Source organism: Eubalaena glacialis, chromosome 3 (genome assembly GCF_028564815.1).
Source record: "Eubalaena glacialis isolate mEubGla1 chromosome 3, mEubGla1.1.hap2.+ XY, whole genome shotgun sequence".
NCBI classification, from domain to species: Eukaryota; Metazoa; Chordata; class Mammalia; order Artiodactyla; family Balaenidae; genus Eubalaena; species Eubalaena glacialis.
This window is the reverse complement of record NC_083718.1, coordinates 168,748,204-168,764,419: the sequence shown is the minus strand read 5'-3', so window position 1 is coordinate 168,764,419 and position 16,216 is coordinate 168,748,204. Positions and strand designations below refer to the sequence as shown.

At 50.6% G+C, this 16,216-nt stretch overlaps 1 protein-coding gene across 1 annotated transcript in view; it reads right to left on the bottom strand.

Moving 5' to 3' along the window:
* PHC2 (polyhomeotic homolog 2) overlaps window positions 1–16,216 on the bottom strand; it is a 101,606-nt gene that overhangs the window by 38,984 nt on the left and 46,406 nt on the right. The window contains exons 2-7 of the mRNA XM_061184521.1: window positions 10,014–10,220; window positions 7,202–7,360; window positions 6,028–6,105; window positions 5,469–5,633; window positions 3,416–3,502; window positions 1,982–2,294 (exon numbers count right to left, since the gene is read on the bottom strand). Of these exons, the coding sequence (XP_061040504.1) occupies window positions 1,982–2,294; window positions 3,416–3,502; window positions 5,469–5,633; window positions 6,028–6,105; window positions 7,202–7,360; window positions 10,014–10,166 (955 nt within the window). The 5' untranslated portion in view covers window positions 10,167–10,220. The remainder of the gene's footprint in view (window positions 1–1,981; window positions 2,295–3,415; window positions 3,503–5,468; window positions 5,634–6,027; window positions 6,106–7,201; window positions 7,361–10,013; window positions 10,221–16,216) is intronic.

Here is a 16,216-nt window from a genome sequence, read left to right as displayed (position 1 = left end):
ACTTATAGTAAGTTCTTGGGTAACCGCTTTGAGCTTCAGTTTTCTCATCTGTTAAATGGATAAAAGCATCTACCTTACAGGGTTCTTTTGAAGGTCAAAAGAGGTGAGGTACATAAAAAAGCCCAGCATATTATCTAGTCTACATCAGAGGTTTTTATCAGGGCTGGTCCCCTTTCTGTCCAGTTTTCTTGAGGCCCCAGGGTTGCCTAGGAGCCTTAGGAAGAACCCTAAGGACTGGTCTTTCCTTTGAAGGGTCCTTAGAATCTGGGGGGCTGGCTTAGATCTAGGGAGAGGTTACATTTTGGCCTGGGCAGAAATGGGGTTCTCAGGAAGTCCTGAAGCCCAGATGTTGCTCTAGGGTTTGTAGGTTGCATGGGAAGGTAGAAGAAATGTTAATTTGGGCTCCTTGCTCTAGTCTCAGCTGCTATCAGCTCAGGGTAAGACCCTCCAGACTTTACCCTCTGAGCCTCAGTTTCTTTCTTCATAAAAGGAAGAGGCTAGACTAGTCTCTGGAGAAAGCAATGCCGAACAGGGAGAAACGCCTGGAGCCACAGGGCAGGCAGGCCTCTGCAGGGAGGTGCCTGCCTCAGCTCGGAGTGACCACTGGAGGCTGAGACCACACCTGTCCTTGAAGCCTCAAAAGGGTGAATAAAGGACTTGAATTCAGATTCTCCCCAGCTCGCCTCCCACTGTCTATCTAGAATACCTTCCCCTCCTCTGTCTGTTGGGGAAATGACTCCTGCTTCAATATTCAGTGCCATTTCCTTGGAGGGACAGCATCTCTGACCCCTCCTGTCTGGCACTGAGGTGCCCACCTGGGCCCACACTTACCTCATACTTACTCCTACAATGGTATTTATGAAATCGAATGGATTTGCTTATATATCTGGCTCCCTCCTTTTGACTGCACACTCCTTTAGGTAAGAAATCACATTTTGACCATCTTGGTTAGTCTAGTAACAAGCATAAAGTAGGCTCTCAAGAAAAAAAAATGCAGGTTAGATTGGATGGTAAAATAGTCTGGATGAGGACAGAGGGTTAGTGGTTATTTCAGGGATGTGACCAGGGTGAGTCTCTCTTTAATGCAAAGCCACGTGGTCCACCACTACATTTCTGTGCTGTAACAGCTTGGTCTTGTTCCCGAGACTGATAAGTCTGGCTTCTGGGGCTCTTGGCAGATTTTCTCATTAAAGATTGCCTACAATAGGCAGCACTGGGAGAATGTTAGCAGGCAGGGAAAGAGTCTAGCCCCAGGGAATACTGATTCATCCCCTTCACAGAATCTGCCTCACAAGTAATCTGCTGGATTATTACTTTTTTAATCTGCAAGATTTATTCTCAAGTGTCACCGTCACCAGCAAGCCTTTCTCGGCTCCTCTCCGCCAGGCTATATAGTGCCTCTGTGATCACATCTATTACAGTACTTATCACCCTATATTGCATTGTACTTGTCTGTCTCTCCAGACTGTGCCCTCCTGGGAGGGCAGGGCCCACACCTTATTTATCTCTGCACACCCAGAACTGGCAACATAACTGGCGAATATTAGTCAACAAATGTCTGTTGAATGATGAGAAAATAAGATTCCCACTTTTCTTCATCTCCCTGTGGGATTCTTACATGCCTTTGGCTAGCCCCTGTCCTTTTGGCTGACCCTTAGAGAATTTCAAAATAGTCTAACTGCCAAACCTCCACTCTCAAAGTGAAGAGCTATGATTGTGTACCCTGAGAATCACCATGATGCCCATTGTGAAGAAGGTCTCGTTTATTCGCACTGATGTGGCTTCCTTCTTTAAAGCTAGGCTAGAAGCCTAAAACAGAATCTGGAGCTGATGAACATCTCAAGACTGTAGGAGGGGAAAGAGAGACACATGGCTGACATCTTAGCATGTCCATGGGAAAAAGGAAAGTTTGAAAGTTTCCCCCTGACCCATAGTCCTTCTGAGTTTTCTGGGATAGGATCCTTCTTCCTGGAGCCCTTACCTGGTGCAATGAGGGGGTGGGTTGCCACAGCAGGTACCATTCGGCTGAGCCCAGCCCGACCCTCCAAGCTCCCTGGCACACTGCTGTTGCCATCTCCTTTCTTGAGTGGCTCCGTCACACTGTCAGTTATGCCAGGCTTGGCACCTGCAGGGGAACCCTGAGCAGTGTTTCTGCCTTGTGATGGGGTAGGCAGAGGCTGGCTACCACCCGGCGTGGGCTTCAGGGCCAAGCTGGGCAGGACAGGCTGAGTTGGGGTAGGGCCCGAGGCTGCTGCAGTTGGTGTCTGCTGTGTTCGGAGGGTCAAGTTCTGTACCTGGAAAAGAGGGGTCTGTAGGAGTCCAGAGAACGTGGGTAGGAGCAAAGCCGACACACAGTTCATACAGGGAAGGAGTTAGGGATGGCTCCACGAATGGCTGAACAGGAGAGTGGGTTGTTAAAATCAGAAAGAAAGAGAGAGAGAGAATGAGACAGGGGCTGAAAGAGGAACCAGGAGCAGAGTTTCTAAAGGGGACAGAAAGAGTGCTAGTGATTGGATTCATCAGCAGAAGAAGCTAAATTCTGAGCAGGGATGTCTGCCCCTCCTGGGGCAGGCCCAGGCAGGGAGGCTGGGCTGTCTCTCCCTTCTGTTACCTCCCCTCCTCCCCCAAACTATCAGGATGGGCTGCACACCACTTAGAAAGAATTCCCAGATACAGCGGGGCACGGGGCTTCCCACACTGGAAAAGGCCAGGGGAAAAGTGAAAGTTAATCGACCAGTAAGGTCCCCCAGGCCAAGGATTATCCTGTCCTCAGGATCAGGTTTACGCCAGGATGGGCATGCTTACTCAACCTGGTCCCTGGTGCCCTCTGCTGGACACACGGAGGCTGTGCCAGACTCACATCTGACAAATCTGATAATCTTGCTACCAGGTGGGTCCTCCCGTTCTGTAGCTGGGGATGGTTCCTCTCCCCTGCAGCCCACAGAATCTTTACAGCCACTGCAGTGTCTGGGTACTCCCAGCAGAAGGAAGGGACCCAGGACTCATCTTTGCTCCCTCTTCCATGCAATTTTTGCTGATTCCTAGAGGTGCTAGCATGTGTAACCAGAGTGGAATTTTCCTCTTAAGAGGCAACAACAACAGAGGTTATCCAGGGGAGGGTGTAAGGTAAAAAGGTAGAGATGACCACCGTTGTTGGCACTCATGGCGTGCTGCTGACTCCTGCTCTGTGTTCGGGGCTCAAAGCAGAGTCAAGAGTGGCCGAAACCTTCTCAGCGGTGAATTAAGGAGCAAGTCTAGGAGCATTGGGACGCCCTGTCTCCCACCTGCTTTCCCAGAACATCCCAAACTTTCCAGACATTCAAAGCTCCTCCAGGGCTCGGGCCCACACCCATTATCAGTGCCCCTCTACGGGGGTGCCCACCCCCCTGCCCTCCCACAAGCATGGAATCCTCACCTGGGCGGGGGTGGGGGGCCGGGCGGGGGAGCCAGTGCCGAGCTCAGGCTGCACAGTAGCGACGGTGGCCGTGGGCGTGAAGATGAGCTGAGGGGACAAAGGAACAGTGCCGCCTAGGCTCCTAGCTACCTGCACCAGGTTACCTGGCTGGGCCTGGAATCACAGGAAACGAGCCGCCTTTTACCTGCCCAATGTGGGCTCAGCCACAGGACACAACAGTTTAGCCAGGGAGTGGACTGGGGAAGCAGGGAGGCACGAAAGGGAAAGAGTCCAGGGGGATCTCCCGAATATCTCAAGAGGCTCGGCGTGGTCTGACCCAGGCCGGGCAGTGAAGGGCCAGGGGTGGGGGGCCATTCTGGGGCTGCACCCAAGTCAAGTTTCCTTCAGAAGGATCTGCGAAGAGCTCACCCCAGAGGGACCAACAATCGCAGGACACCCTCAAGTCCCTCTCTGCAGCATCCCGGGGAGCAGGGCCCCTGTGCTGAGACAGATGCCCTAGGGACCATGTTCTAAATCTAACCTGCTCTGGACTCCAGGTCTGGGTCAGAACAGGACTCTCCACCAGAAGAGATCAAATTAGATGCATTCTTTTGGCCATTTTTTAGTCAAATTCAGATTAGGCTGTGTGTGTGTGTGTTTGTGTATGTGTGTGTGTTTGTGTGTGTATTTATGTGTTTGTGTATGTGTGTGTGTGTGTGTACGTGCGTGTGCAGAGACAACAGCGGTAGAGGAACCAGAGCACCCAGAGCCGTACTCGTGTCTGCATCTCCTTCCGTGGAGCGCAGGGACTGAGGGTCTCTGCGTGACACCCCCGCCCCTGCGAGTCTAGCTCGGTGTCCGAGGGGACATGCGGCGTCTGACAGTGTGTCTGCTCCTCTGAGCGCGAGTACCCCACTTTGGGCAGGGACATGGCCAGGCTGCAGCGCTCCAGTGGGGGCAGTTAGGTAGGACAAGGGTCAGGGTAAACTGAAGACAGAGCAGGTTTGGGCGGTGTCACATGGGCTGCCCGGCCTCCTGGAGAAGTGGAAGTCTAGTCCACACGTGTGTCTAACGGGCTGTTCCCCGGGAGTGGAGCTGCACCTCAATGAGCTCAGAGTCAAGAACGGAAGTGCTGGAGCAGGACCCAGAAAAGCTCCCAGTGTCAAGTCCTGGCTGTAGGAGCCGAGGGAGGGGTGGGACTGTACAGTCTTTAGGATAGTGTGTCGAGGAGCTGGAGGGAGAACTCTTCAGAATGGGGGCTGGGAGGCTGGCCTCACAGATCACTCAGTGATCTGAGTCCCGCGTAGAGCTAGATGTTCCTGCCTCCTAGGGCGAATGCTGCTGCTTTCAAATGGGAAATTCTGCTAAATCTTAGGAACCTCTCAGCTTCCTATGGGCCTTTGCACCTTAGGGACAGGTGTAAAGGGGGGACTCTAGGTATGCGTGTCCAGGGCTGATGCCGTCCTGAGTCCATTTGGCCCAAGCAAGCCCGCCTGATGAATGGTTGACAGGGTGACCCTGATGGGAATGGGGGCCCAGCTGGGAAGGCAGTGGAGCAGCCGCATGTCTTGGAGCTGGCTGCCACCTTCACCACCTGGGCTGGAACACACTTTTGACCCTGAACTACTGGTGGCCAGTCCCTGCAAACACTGTCCCAGTGGGGTAAGACCCCACTTCTGTAGGGTACTTGGATGTTTGTGCGCTTGCTTATCTTATGTGTCTGAGTGTACAGACCACCTGGGCACAGATCCCTGCATTCTCTACCCTAATTGATTTTAGGGAGTGGTTTCTGATAAGAAGAGGATAGTTCTGTTTCACTCTAGGAGGGGAGGGAAAGGAGGCATCATGGGTAACTTTATTTCGGCCTGGAACCCCACCTTTCCTTGTACCAAAGCTCCCGCTCAGCCTTCCAGGCTGCCTTCTTGATGCCACCCCTTCTTTCCTGCCAACTGTCCCCCTAGTGCTTCTTCCCCACCCTTCTCTAATCCCCATGCTTCTCTAACTGCCCAGCTCCCAACTTCTCTGTCTCCGTCCTCCCAGCCCACCTGAGCCGTGGCCCAGGCTAGGGACTCACCATCTGTGCCCGCAGATACATCTGTGCTTGGCTTGCAGTCAGGGCTGGAGAAGACGTGTTGCCCAAGAGCACAGCCTGCTGGGCGATGCCTGAGGCTGCTGCTGAGTTGACACTCTGAGCCCGGTTGATGAGCTGGGCTGCTGCTGGGGAGGCTGCCAGATTGATCTGAGGAGAGAGACACGCGAAGTAGGAAACAGGAGGTTCTGTGGGTTAACTCTGCACCCCTTCATCCATTTCTTTCTCTCTGCCTCTTCTGTCCCTTGGTGGATTCAGCCTTCTTTAGGACCAGTTCTGATCTGTGGGCCCTGGATCTGTGGGGAGAGGACTGAGCTATGAACAGAGAGCCTTGACATTGGAAAGATGACGGGGAGTTATTAAAAGAAGTTAGAAAGCGGCATGCACTTTTTCTTTCTGGCAAGAGTAACAGGTTCCAGCCATGGTTCTGCACGGCTAAGGATTCACCACAGTTGGGTCTGGAAGCCCAAGAGAACTTTGGGCAAAGAGGAAGGAGCCGGTCCTGGAGCTGTGGGCTCTGCCTGCTGCTCCCCATCCTACTCACCGAGGAGGACTGGGCGGGGGTCTGTGCAGACACACTGCTGCCTGAAGTGCTCCCTTGTCTGCTGGCCACCAGGCTTGCCTAGGAAAGGAGAATTCTCATCACTAGAGGACCAGACCTCCTCCAGTCATGCCCCCCGGCTCTCACCTGCCGCAGGGTGCACTATAGGGCAGTGGTGCGGAGTCAAACCCTTACTCTGGCTCATCCACGTGACCTCAAGCAAGTGCCTCAGTTTCCTCTTGTATAAGGTGGGGATAACCACAGTATCTACCTTGTAGGATTGCTGAAAGGATTACACAAGGCGGAGCATTTACGTATAAGCGCTCGAACCGTCAGCTCTGACTGTTACCAATGTTTCCAGCTCTCTTCAGCTCCCGCCCCACCGTACCCACTCTATCATACCCGGCTCACCGGCCCCCACGTGGAGCACCGGGCACATACTGTCTGGAATGTCCAGCCTGCGTCCTCCCCGTGGCCAGCTTCTTCTCAGCCCGTAGTGTCAGCTTCACTGTTCCTCCAGCAGACAGGCTCCCCCCTCCCCACCAGCTGAGGCTCCCCCCTCCCCAGCAGCTGCACCCAGCGTAAGGTGGGCCTCCTTGTTACTCAGCCACAGCAGGCTGCTCTTCTCTTCTGCAGACCTTATCAGCACCCTGGTAGTGAGCTACTTTGTCTCCTCGTCTATCTGTGTTTCTGACTACTTGCTGTCTCCCCACTACAGGTTGCAGGAGGACAGGGTCCACGGCGTGCTCGGTGCCCGACATGAACTCTGGCATGCAGCAGGTGCATAAAGATTCTGTCAAATGCATGACTGGGCTCTTCTCGGCCACTGAGGGCAGCCAGGCAAGCTGAATGGGCAATGGCCTTCTCCTGTGGACACCTCCTCGCACCCTCGGCCCCCTCCCTGCAGTGTGGTGAGGCGGGGAGGCAGGCCCCCGCCAGTCCCTCCTCAGGCGAGGTGGGCGGAGAGGTCCAGCCGCCCCGCTTGAGAGCTGTGTGGCCTCGGGTGAGGCGCTTAGCCTCTCAGAACCTCTCTCCTGGTCTGTCAGAGGACTCGGGATGACGATCACACCCACTTTGCAGTGGTTCTGTGAGGACGCATGGGCACACGCGTGCAGTGCTTGCTTTTCCTGCACCTTCCTTCGGGGGCATCTGCGGCGCTCCTGCGACGTCGTCTTACCTGCTGCACGGCCGCGAGGCTCTGGAGCTGGGCGCTGCTGAGGTGCTGCTGCTGTAGGGCCGCCGTCTGCAGCATGAGGTGCTGCTGCTGGGCCGCGTACATCTGCTGCAGGTACTGGGCCGCCGTGCTGGGCTGCCGGTGCAGGGCTTGCTGGATCACCTGCGGAGGGCGGGGTGGGGGGTAGGGAAGAGCCCGCGCTGCGGCCAAGCCTGCTCAACCCCCTCTCTCCCCAGCTGCTCAGATAAGGACCAGGCCTGCGATCCCCACTCGCCAGGGAGCCGGGGAGATGACTGCGTGTAAAGCTCCACACGTTCCTGCCTTGCCTATCTAGAGGCTCTCCTCAGCACACGTGCTCCCTGCTCCTCCCCGATATGGGCTACACATGCCGCTACCACCAACTCTCGAGGCAGTGGGAGCTCAGGAGACGGGAGTCCTTCAAGCCTCCAGTGGCACTGGGTCCCACGCCAGGCTTGTTAGGTACCCCCTTCCCCGCCGTTTTGCAGCCTCAGATGAGTCTAACTGGACTGCAGGGATGATGATGACAGAGGGAACCGAAGTTCAACAAGGCCGAGAGGAGGAAAGGGGTGGGAAGAAAGAGACAAGTCCACAGTGGGGCCTATTCTAGCTTTGAACACACAGCCAGCCAAACTAAAACCTGCTCAAGGGCAACACCCTTCCGGCAGGGGCTGTCCCCAGCTGCTTGGGACGTCCTATCGGTCCCTCAGGAGACGGTCCCCCTGGCCTTGCACGGCAGGGACGCTGCAGCTACAGGGATGCTGCAGCTACAAGGACGCTGCCTTCCTCTTTTACTCTTTCCCTCCTCTCTATCACTCTCTCTTCTGAGCCACCATCTCCCATTCCCTGGCCTTACTGCTATTCCCTCTTTCCCGATGGGACTGGCTGAGCCACAGTCTCTGGGAAACGACAAAAGGCTGCTCTTTGATCCCCTCCCACCCTCCCATCCCTCAAAGCCTCTCCTCCACCCCCAGGAACAAGGAAAAGCAAATGCCTTTCCTCCAGCCCTGAGACCCTCTACCTTCTTCTCCTTAGCCCCGTACATTTCTCCTCCCTTCTCACCTGTTCACCCTCCTGCTGTCTTCCCATGGGGTGCCCTACATGGGCCCTCGCTAGGCTCTGGCCCACTTCACACCCTTAGCTCTGCTGCCCTGGCTCCAGGGCTGCTCCTGCCCTGGGTTCTGCCCCAGGCAAGTGAGCCTCTAGTCTAGCTCTCTCCAGCTTAACGTGACTTCTAGGGGCTGGCGGCTCTCGGACAAAACCACCTCTGGGCTCAGATTTGGGGTTCTGTAAAAACAGGCTGATACCACAGATTCTCCATGGGCTCTGGGGTCTCCCCAGATACCCTCCCCCCATCCCAACTGCTCCACCCACTTCCTTCAGTGTACTTTCCCCTCTGAGGGTCCTGGTTTACATGAGCTCAGTTCTTTTTATTCCTTGTTCTCCCCGGAATTCTTTCTTCTTATTCCCTTTATCTAGGCCTCTTTATTTTCCTTAGACCCCTAAAAGCACCCCCAAGCATCCAGACAGAAGTAGTAGAGATGGACTTTTTCTCACTGGAGGATGTCAAGGAACAGAAATAGGAGGCACCCCAATGGTTCTGCTTGGGTGCGGAACACAACTTTGGGTCACTCCATTTGCCAGAGCAGAAACCTCAAACCCCTTTTGCCTAGAACTGTGGTGCAGGGCAGGAGGGCACATCCTAACATCAGCTGCTAGAAATTGGTGCTAAAATACTCATGTGCAGAGGGGCCAGAGGAGGAGGCTGGGTGGGGCGCAAGGATGGAAGCACGGTTTTATTAAGTGTGAGGCAGAGAGAGCTGGGCGAGGGAAGACTCCAGAGTCACTGACGGGGTCTCCTTTAACTAGACTTTTCAGGCTCTCTCACCATCTGCTGTGGCTTCTCCTCCATCCCCTAATCCGGGCCTAGGGCCAGAGCAGGATGCGCTCACTCATCTAGTACATCCAAACTGCAATAGCAAAGCTATTAGAATAAACGTTTCTCGGCGGTGGTCTCTCTTTTCTGCCTAGTTTATCCAGGAGCCTCAATCAGACATCGTAGTGAATAAGAACACAGGTTTGGGGGGAATCAGGTTCAGCTTTTTTGTCTTTACCTGGTGACCCTGGATAAGTCACTACCTTCCCTGAGCCTCAGTTTTCTCAACTACAGAATTGTGCCTAATAATAACCATCCTCACAGCTGGAGAAGAAGATAAATAAGCAAAATGCTTCAGACAGTGTGGGACACATGGCAGACGGCAAAACATGGTCATGACTGCATTTTGGAAGAGAGTGTAGTCACCCGGAAGGCCTCATAGATGACACTTTGCAAACCGCTGCTTTGGGGAAGCAGGCAAAAAGCTGTAAAGACAAAGGATTGTTTGGGGTTCTATTTTGGTCCTCCATATGTAAGAAACTTAGATTTGGTACAAGGCAGTGGTCACTTGGGTAGGGGATCTAGGTTGTGGCTGAGCAGAATCTAGTCATTTTTTCTCTTTGCTATTTTCACTTGTGTGTCCTTTATGATTTCACATGTTTATCCTCCCCAAACGGCACTGTGGGATCTGAGTCACCAGATAAGAAAGGAATTTTCGGATCTGCTAAGTACTCCCACTCTCCCCAACCTTCCCTGACTGAATCCATCTAGTATCACTACTCCTCTAATGATGCACAATTATTTACCCACTGACATACGCCCTTATGCCCATTCTAGATTTAGCACCCCGGCTGTCCTACCAGACCATGCCAACACGTCCTCCTGGCTAGCCCTGAGATGATTAATCAGGTGGCATCTTACCTGCACAGTCTGCCGGTCAGGAATGCCACTGTACACAGAAATCTGGGGCCCCGTGGGGCGGCCACTGCCGCCGCTGCTGCTACTGACGCCGCTGGTACTGCTGGCGACACTCGCGCTGCTAGACGTATGGGGGCCTGGCAGCTCGTTCTCCATGGCCTACGGGAGGGCACAGTCAGGGTGCTCAGGTGGCAGATGAGCAGGCAGGTGCTGGGAGGGAAGAAGCAGAAGGGAAATGCTTAACAAACGCGTTCTAGAGAATACACACATAGGCATCCGCTCTCTACCAGCCTGTGTGGAACTACTTCTGAACTGAGGTCTTGAGCCACCCCTGCCATCAGGACAGGGCTAGGCTTGGCTCACTAGGCGAGGTGTGAAATCAGGTCAGCCTGAATCTAAATTTTACGACTGTTATTCTGCTAGAGGAGATGAAAAACAGCCAGGGAGGATCCCCTGCGATGGGCTTCCTAGCAGTGATCTTAGGGACTGTTCCTCACACCATCAAACTTTTCATCACTGGGGTAGAGAAACTGGACATCCAAGAAATTATTATTTGTCCATATTTATATAGGCAGTTCTTGAAAGAAATGGGATCCAAAATCTAGAGAGAACAGAATGAGAGAAAGAGGCAATAAAATAAACTGCAGTGTTTATTTTGTTTTGTTTTCCAACCAGAAGAGCTTCGAGTATGTTTGGAGTCTGTTTCCTTCCTGAAGTGCTCACTGAGTGCTCTCCGATCTAATGCTGAGCAGGGCACCACGTGGAGCAATTTGGTGAAAATCACAGGTTTTGGAGTCAGAAAGACTTAGGTTTGAGTCCTGGCTCTGCCACTTACCAGCTGGGAAACCTTGGCAAGTCACACTTCTCTAACCTTCTGTCTTAATCTGGCAGACACAAGAGTGTATGGATTGTTGGGAGGATAAAGTAAATTAACAATACAAAGCGCTTAGTGGGGTGTCGAGCATATATTGAGTGTTCCTTATGCACTGGCTGTTGTTGTGGTTATGAAAACTGTCCCCAGCCTGTTTCCCACTGTCCGGTTCCAGTAGATCAATCCTCTTCCCAGGTGGAACTGGCAGAGCCTCCTGGAACTTCTATCCCAGTCACTAAGGGTAGAAGTGCCAGAAATTCCTTCAGGGACCAGCCTATGATTGGGATTCAGAACTGGAAACTGCGCATCCCCTTGAGGCAAGGAGTGGAGAAGGGCTGGGAGAAAAGGAAGGAGTGGTGGGAAGGTCATGCCCATGTCCTAGGTCAAGTTCCTCTCTTTTTCTTCTTTCATGCTATTCCTAAAATCCTAATTTATATATCTATCTATATCTATATCTATATATATATGTATATATGCTTTTCCTTCTACCCATTCCTTCTTACACCTAAAAACAACACTTCTTTGTCATCCCATCATAGACATTCAGTTCTCTGCTTGCAGAAGATTATACCAACTTAATAAATGAAGAAAATAATATGATTTTTTCACAGTATTGAGAACATTAGTGCAAAGAACTAAAATAGTCCTTAACGTCCTGCCATCTTCTTCCCAATGCGCTCAGTTTGGAGGTTGTCAGCATTCCTCAGGATGCCTTCCTCAGCCTTGGTGGGTTTTTACCATGGGCTGCAAAAAGTGTAGATGAAGGTTCAAAGACAGGAATGTTGGGGGTGAGGAATCCAGGTTACTCCCAGTGGGCAGGCAGCAAGTTGAAGTTCAGAGGCCTATGGCTTCCAAGGCAAAGCAAACAGCACTCATGACCTGGGTCCTTAAGCAGTGATTTCCCCTAATTTTTATATGTCTGCTTTGACTGCCACAGGGCAAGGCCATCCTCCATGAATTCTCTTTGTCCTGAACTGCACTCAGCTCTGGGCCTCATTTTGGCTACTCACTCGTTAAGGATGCTTATGATGATGATGGTGGTACAGGTTGATGAAACAGCAAAGTCTACAAGTATTTCCTGTGCCCTGCTCAGTTGGAATCTACCTTATCTTATGCTCCATGGAAGGAAGCATTGGCTGGATAGAAAGCAGTAGAAGGCATAATTCTGATCTTGTAGAAACTGACTACCTAGCTGTAGAGATGAGGCTCCGTTGGAATTTTGAGGCTCACCAAGCAACAAATCAGTAAATGGGAGTGCTATTCAAACTTGGAATATCCCACAGAATCCCAAAGTCTCTTCTTAGTTCAATGCCCCACCTCCCTTTCCCAAACTGTTGATCAGAATTGGGTTTCAGTTCTTGCTTTGCATCCCACCCTAGGAAATCTCAATGGAAGTATTAATCCTTATAACCATAAACAAATAAAATAAAACAAGGCAGCAGCCACAGCAAATTAAGGAGAGGGAGTCTACATCCCGGATGATCAAGTCTCAGCTCTATTTTTTTTTTTCTTTTGCAGCAGCTAGGGCAGACCTTGGGCACAGTGTATACTCAATCCTTGATGAGAAATAAAACAAGACAATGTTCTAAAGAAAGTATGGCATTTGTTTATGGAAAAACTGCACAGGCAAGACAGCAACTGCTCCCAGAGAGAGAGACAGACAGACAGACTGACTGACCTTAGTAACGTGGGGACACAATATGTTTCCTGAGGTCTCTTGCCTGCCTGCCCCCTTCCTTCTGCTAACAAGCATGCCTTTCCCTCCTCTCTCATCACCTCATTCTTGGCTTCTGGGCCCCCTCTTCCGCTTTCCCCCTCTTCTGTCTTGTTAATTTCTGCCCCCAGCCCCTGGTTTTCCCATTCTTGCTGCTGCCTCCTCAGCCCTCTCCTCTCTCACCCCTGTGCTCACGCCCGCCCTCCCTTTCCCCACCCTCCTGTGTGCTCACACTCACCTCTCTGTCTGATTCTCTTGGACACGTGCATATCCCCCCCGCCCTCTAGCCCTCATTCCATTGACCCTGGCGGGCTGCTCTGGTTACTCAGATGAGCTCTCTCCCCACTCCTGCCCTCTTTTCTCTCTCCCAGACCCTCTCTCAGCTGCAGCCGGCTCACTCTGGGCCCCATTCCCTGGCTCCAGCTCCCTCCCCTCTCTCGTGGTCCCCCTGCCTGGCCATCTCACTCCCCCAGGCCTGATGAGGCACGTCCTCTCTTTCATTCCCATGCACATGCCCTTACTCTCCGGACAGCGCATGCTCCCTCTCCCTCCCCTTCTCGCTGGCTGGCCGGTTCTCTCGGTTCCAGCTCCCACTTTTGATGGCTACAGCTGTCTCTCCAGTGCACACGCACTCTCTCTCTCTGGCTCCCTCTCAGTCTCTCCTGCAAAGCACACAGGAGGGAAGGACAGACTCTGCCTAAAAGACTAGGGACCACTTCAAAGGAGAGGTAACATTTGAGCTACCTGAACCCACGCTTTCTCTGCTTTCACAGCATAAAGCTGCCCAGTCCCACCTTCCACTCCTTGTCAACCACTTCTAGAACGTTCCGAATAAACACGCTCCTAGTTTTCCCGCAATCTGAACATCTACCGCATGTGGGGTATGTTTGCTAAGTACTGGGAATTGAAAAGAGGTAGATGACATGGATCCTCCTTTTCGGGTTCATAACTTTTGAAGGCATATTAGAAACGGTAAAACCTAAGGCCTCTTGCCCGGGAAAAAATGCACAGATGTATAAAAAAAATGTACTTACAATTGTAGAGGTTCATGAATCCTTTGAAGCCTGTTCCTTAACTCTGGACTCTGTTTCTTAGTTGGTAGGGACTGGGCACGAAGTACAAATTTAAAGATACAAAGAATATTGCTGACCCTATGCCAAATGAGCAATGAGACCACACCTGCTGGCGTTCACAAGAGCGGTGTGTTGAGGAGCGAGTGCCGTGTGACAGAGGGAAAGTGGAGGAGGTTACTCTAGGCTTTGTGAGTGCCGAGATTGACACTTCTGCTGGGTAGTTACTGCTGTCGGGAAACAGATGGCCAGCCCTTCCCTCTGCCCATTCTCTGGTCTCTCAATCTTCCCAGGAGAGGCAAAGTGCTGAAGGAGACAGAGCATGGACTTAGGAGTCAGGCAATCCTAGCTCTGGGAATGCTAGCTCTACTGTGACTAGTTGTATGGCCTTGGGCAATGCAGTTTACCTCTCTTAGTTTTAGTTTCCTAGTCTGCAAAACTGGGTAATAAGAATACCTATTTGGGGGGTGGTATATGTGGGTTAGGATTAATCTCTTAGCTTCATCCCACTTTTCTAACCTTATATTCTACAATGTGAGTCCACTGCTCTGGTTTGGTAGATCTGCTTTTTTTCTCCCAAAGACCACACACCCACGTGCTCATGATTACCTCCTCTGCTCTTTAATTTTGATGAAGTCCAATTTAACTTTTTCTTTATGGTTGCTGTCATATCTAAGAGGCCATTGCCTAATCCAATGTTTTGAAGGTTTACACCTAGGTTCTTCTCAAAGAGTTTTATAGTTTTAATTTTTACATGTAGGTCTTTGATCCATTTTGAATTAATTATTGTATATGGTGTGAGGTAGAGGTATACCTTCATTATTTCTTAACTTTTTTATCCTGGTAAAACATATATAACATAAAACTTGCCCATTCATAATGTTGTGAAACCATTACCACTATCTATTTCCAGAATTTTCACCACCCCAAAGAGAAACTCTGTCATCATTCAGCAATAACTCCCCATTCCTCTCTCCCCCCCTGCCCAGCCCCTGGTAAATTCTCATCTACTTTCTGTCTCCATGAATGTCTATGCTAGAAATCTCATATAAGTGGAATCATGTAATATTTGTCCTTTTGTGTCTGGCTTATTTCATTTAGCATAATGTTTTCAAGGTTCATCCATGTTGTAGCATGTATCAGAATTTCATTCCTCTTTATGGCTGAATAATGTTCCATTGTATGTATATATCACACTTTGTTTATCCATTCATCCGCTGATGCACACTTGAGTTGTTTCCATATTCTGGCCATTGTGAATAACACTACCATGAGCATTGGTATACAAGTATCTGTTTGAGTCCTTGCTTTCAGTTCTTTTGGGTATATACTTAAGAGTGGAAGTGCTGGACCATAAGGGAGTTCAATGTTTAGCTTTTTGAGGAACCACCAAACTGGCTATTTCCTACCTCTGTGGTTTTACTCATGTTGTTCCCTTCCCCTGAAATGCCTGCCTTCCATTTTTCACTTAACCAGCTCCTTAGATCATCAGAACAACTTGTGTCTCTTCTGTGAAACCTTCACTGAATGCAGCGTCCTCTAACACTTCTCTTGCTTCACACTGGGTCCTAATTTCTTTCTTAAAGCCATCCAGTTGGTTGACTTACCCCAAGACACTTTGTGCTTACCTCTCTCCTAGCACTTGTCATCACAAGAAAGTGATTTACTTATGTGTCTGTCTTCCCCACTAGACTCTGAACTCCTGGAGAATAGGGATCGTATCCTGTTTTCCCGTATATACCTAGTGTTTCATTCCATAAATGTTTGTTGAACAAAATTGCTTGAAACGCACCGTACTCCATCCTACTTCTCACTGGAAAGCTCTGCTTAATTTCTACCTCATCTTCAGAATTCTTGTCAACTACTTGAAAACATATAGCGCTGGTGGTTTAATTTCAGTACCTTCCATCAACAGTATCTACACTAATAATATTGATTATTTATTGAGCACCTATTATGTGTCAAGCACTATAGTAAATGCTTTATATATACACATGACCTCCCTTATGGGGTAGGTATTATGCCAATTTTGTCAATGAAGAACTTATCGAAGTAATTTATCTAAGGTCATCACAGAACTAGGATGCAAAACCAAGTCTGACGCCAAAGCCAGAGCTCTTCCCACACTACACCCTCTGAGACCTCACCCATGATCTCACCTTGAGCAATTATTTCAATGACATTGGCCAAAGTCTATATTGGAGCATACTAGATTTTCAGAGGAGTTAAGGAATTGCGATTGCTGAATTTAATCCCTAATTATTAATTAATGTCTATTAAATATTGTATACTTACAAAATAACCTCTCTCTATATATAATATACAAAGGATAATACACAAGTGTACCCACCAGTCAATTTAAGAAACCAAACATTACCACAATCTCCCTTGTTTTTCCTATGCAAAAGAACCCTAGTTTTTGGGGAAGTGAGTCACTCAAGGAGATAGGGCTCCGCTGACTGTCCTGCAGCAGCATGAACACGGAGGCACCCCCAGAAAACCGGCTGGACTTATGGTGGGGATTTGCTCAACCAGAGGGCTGGAGTTTGCC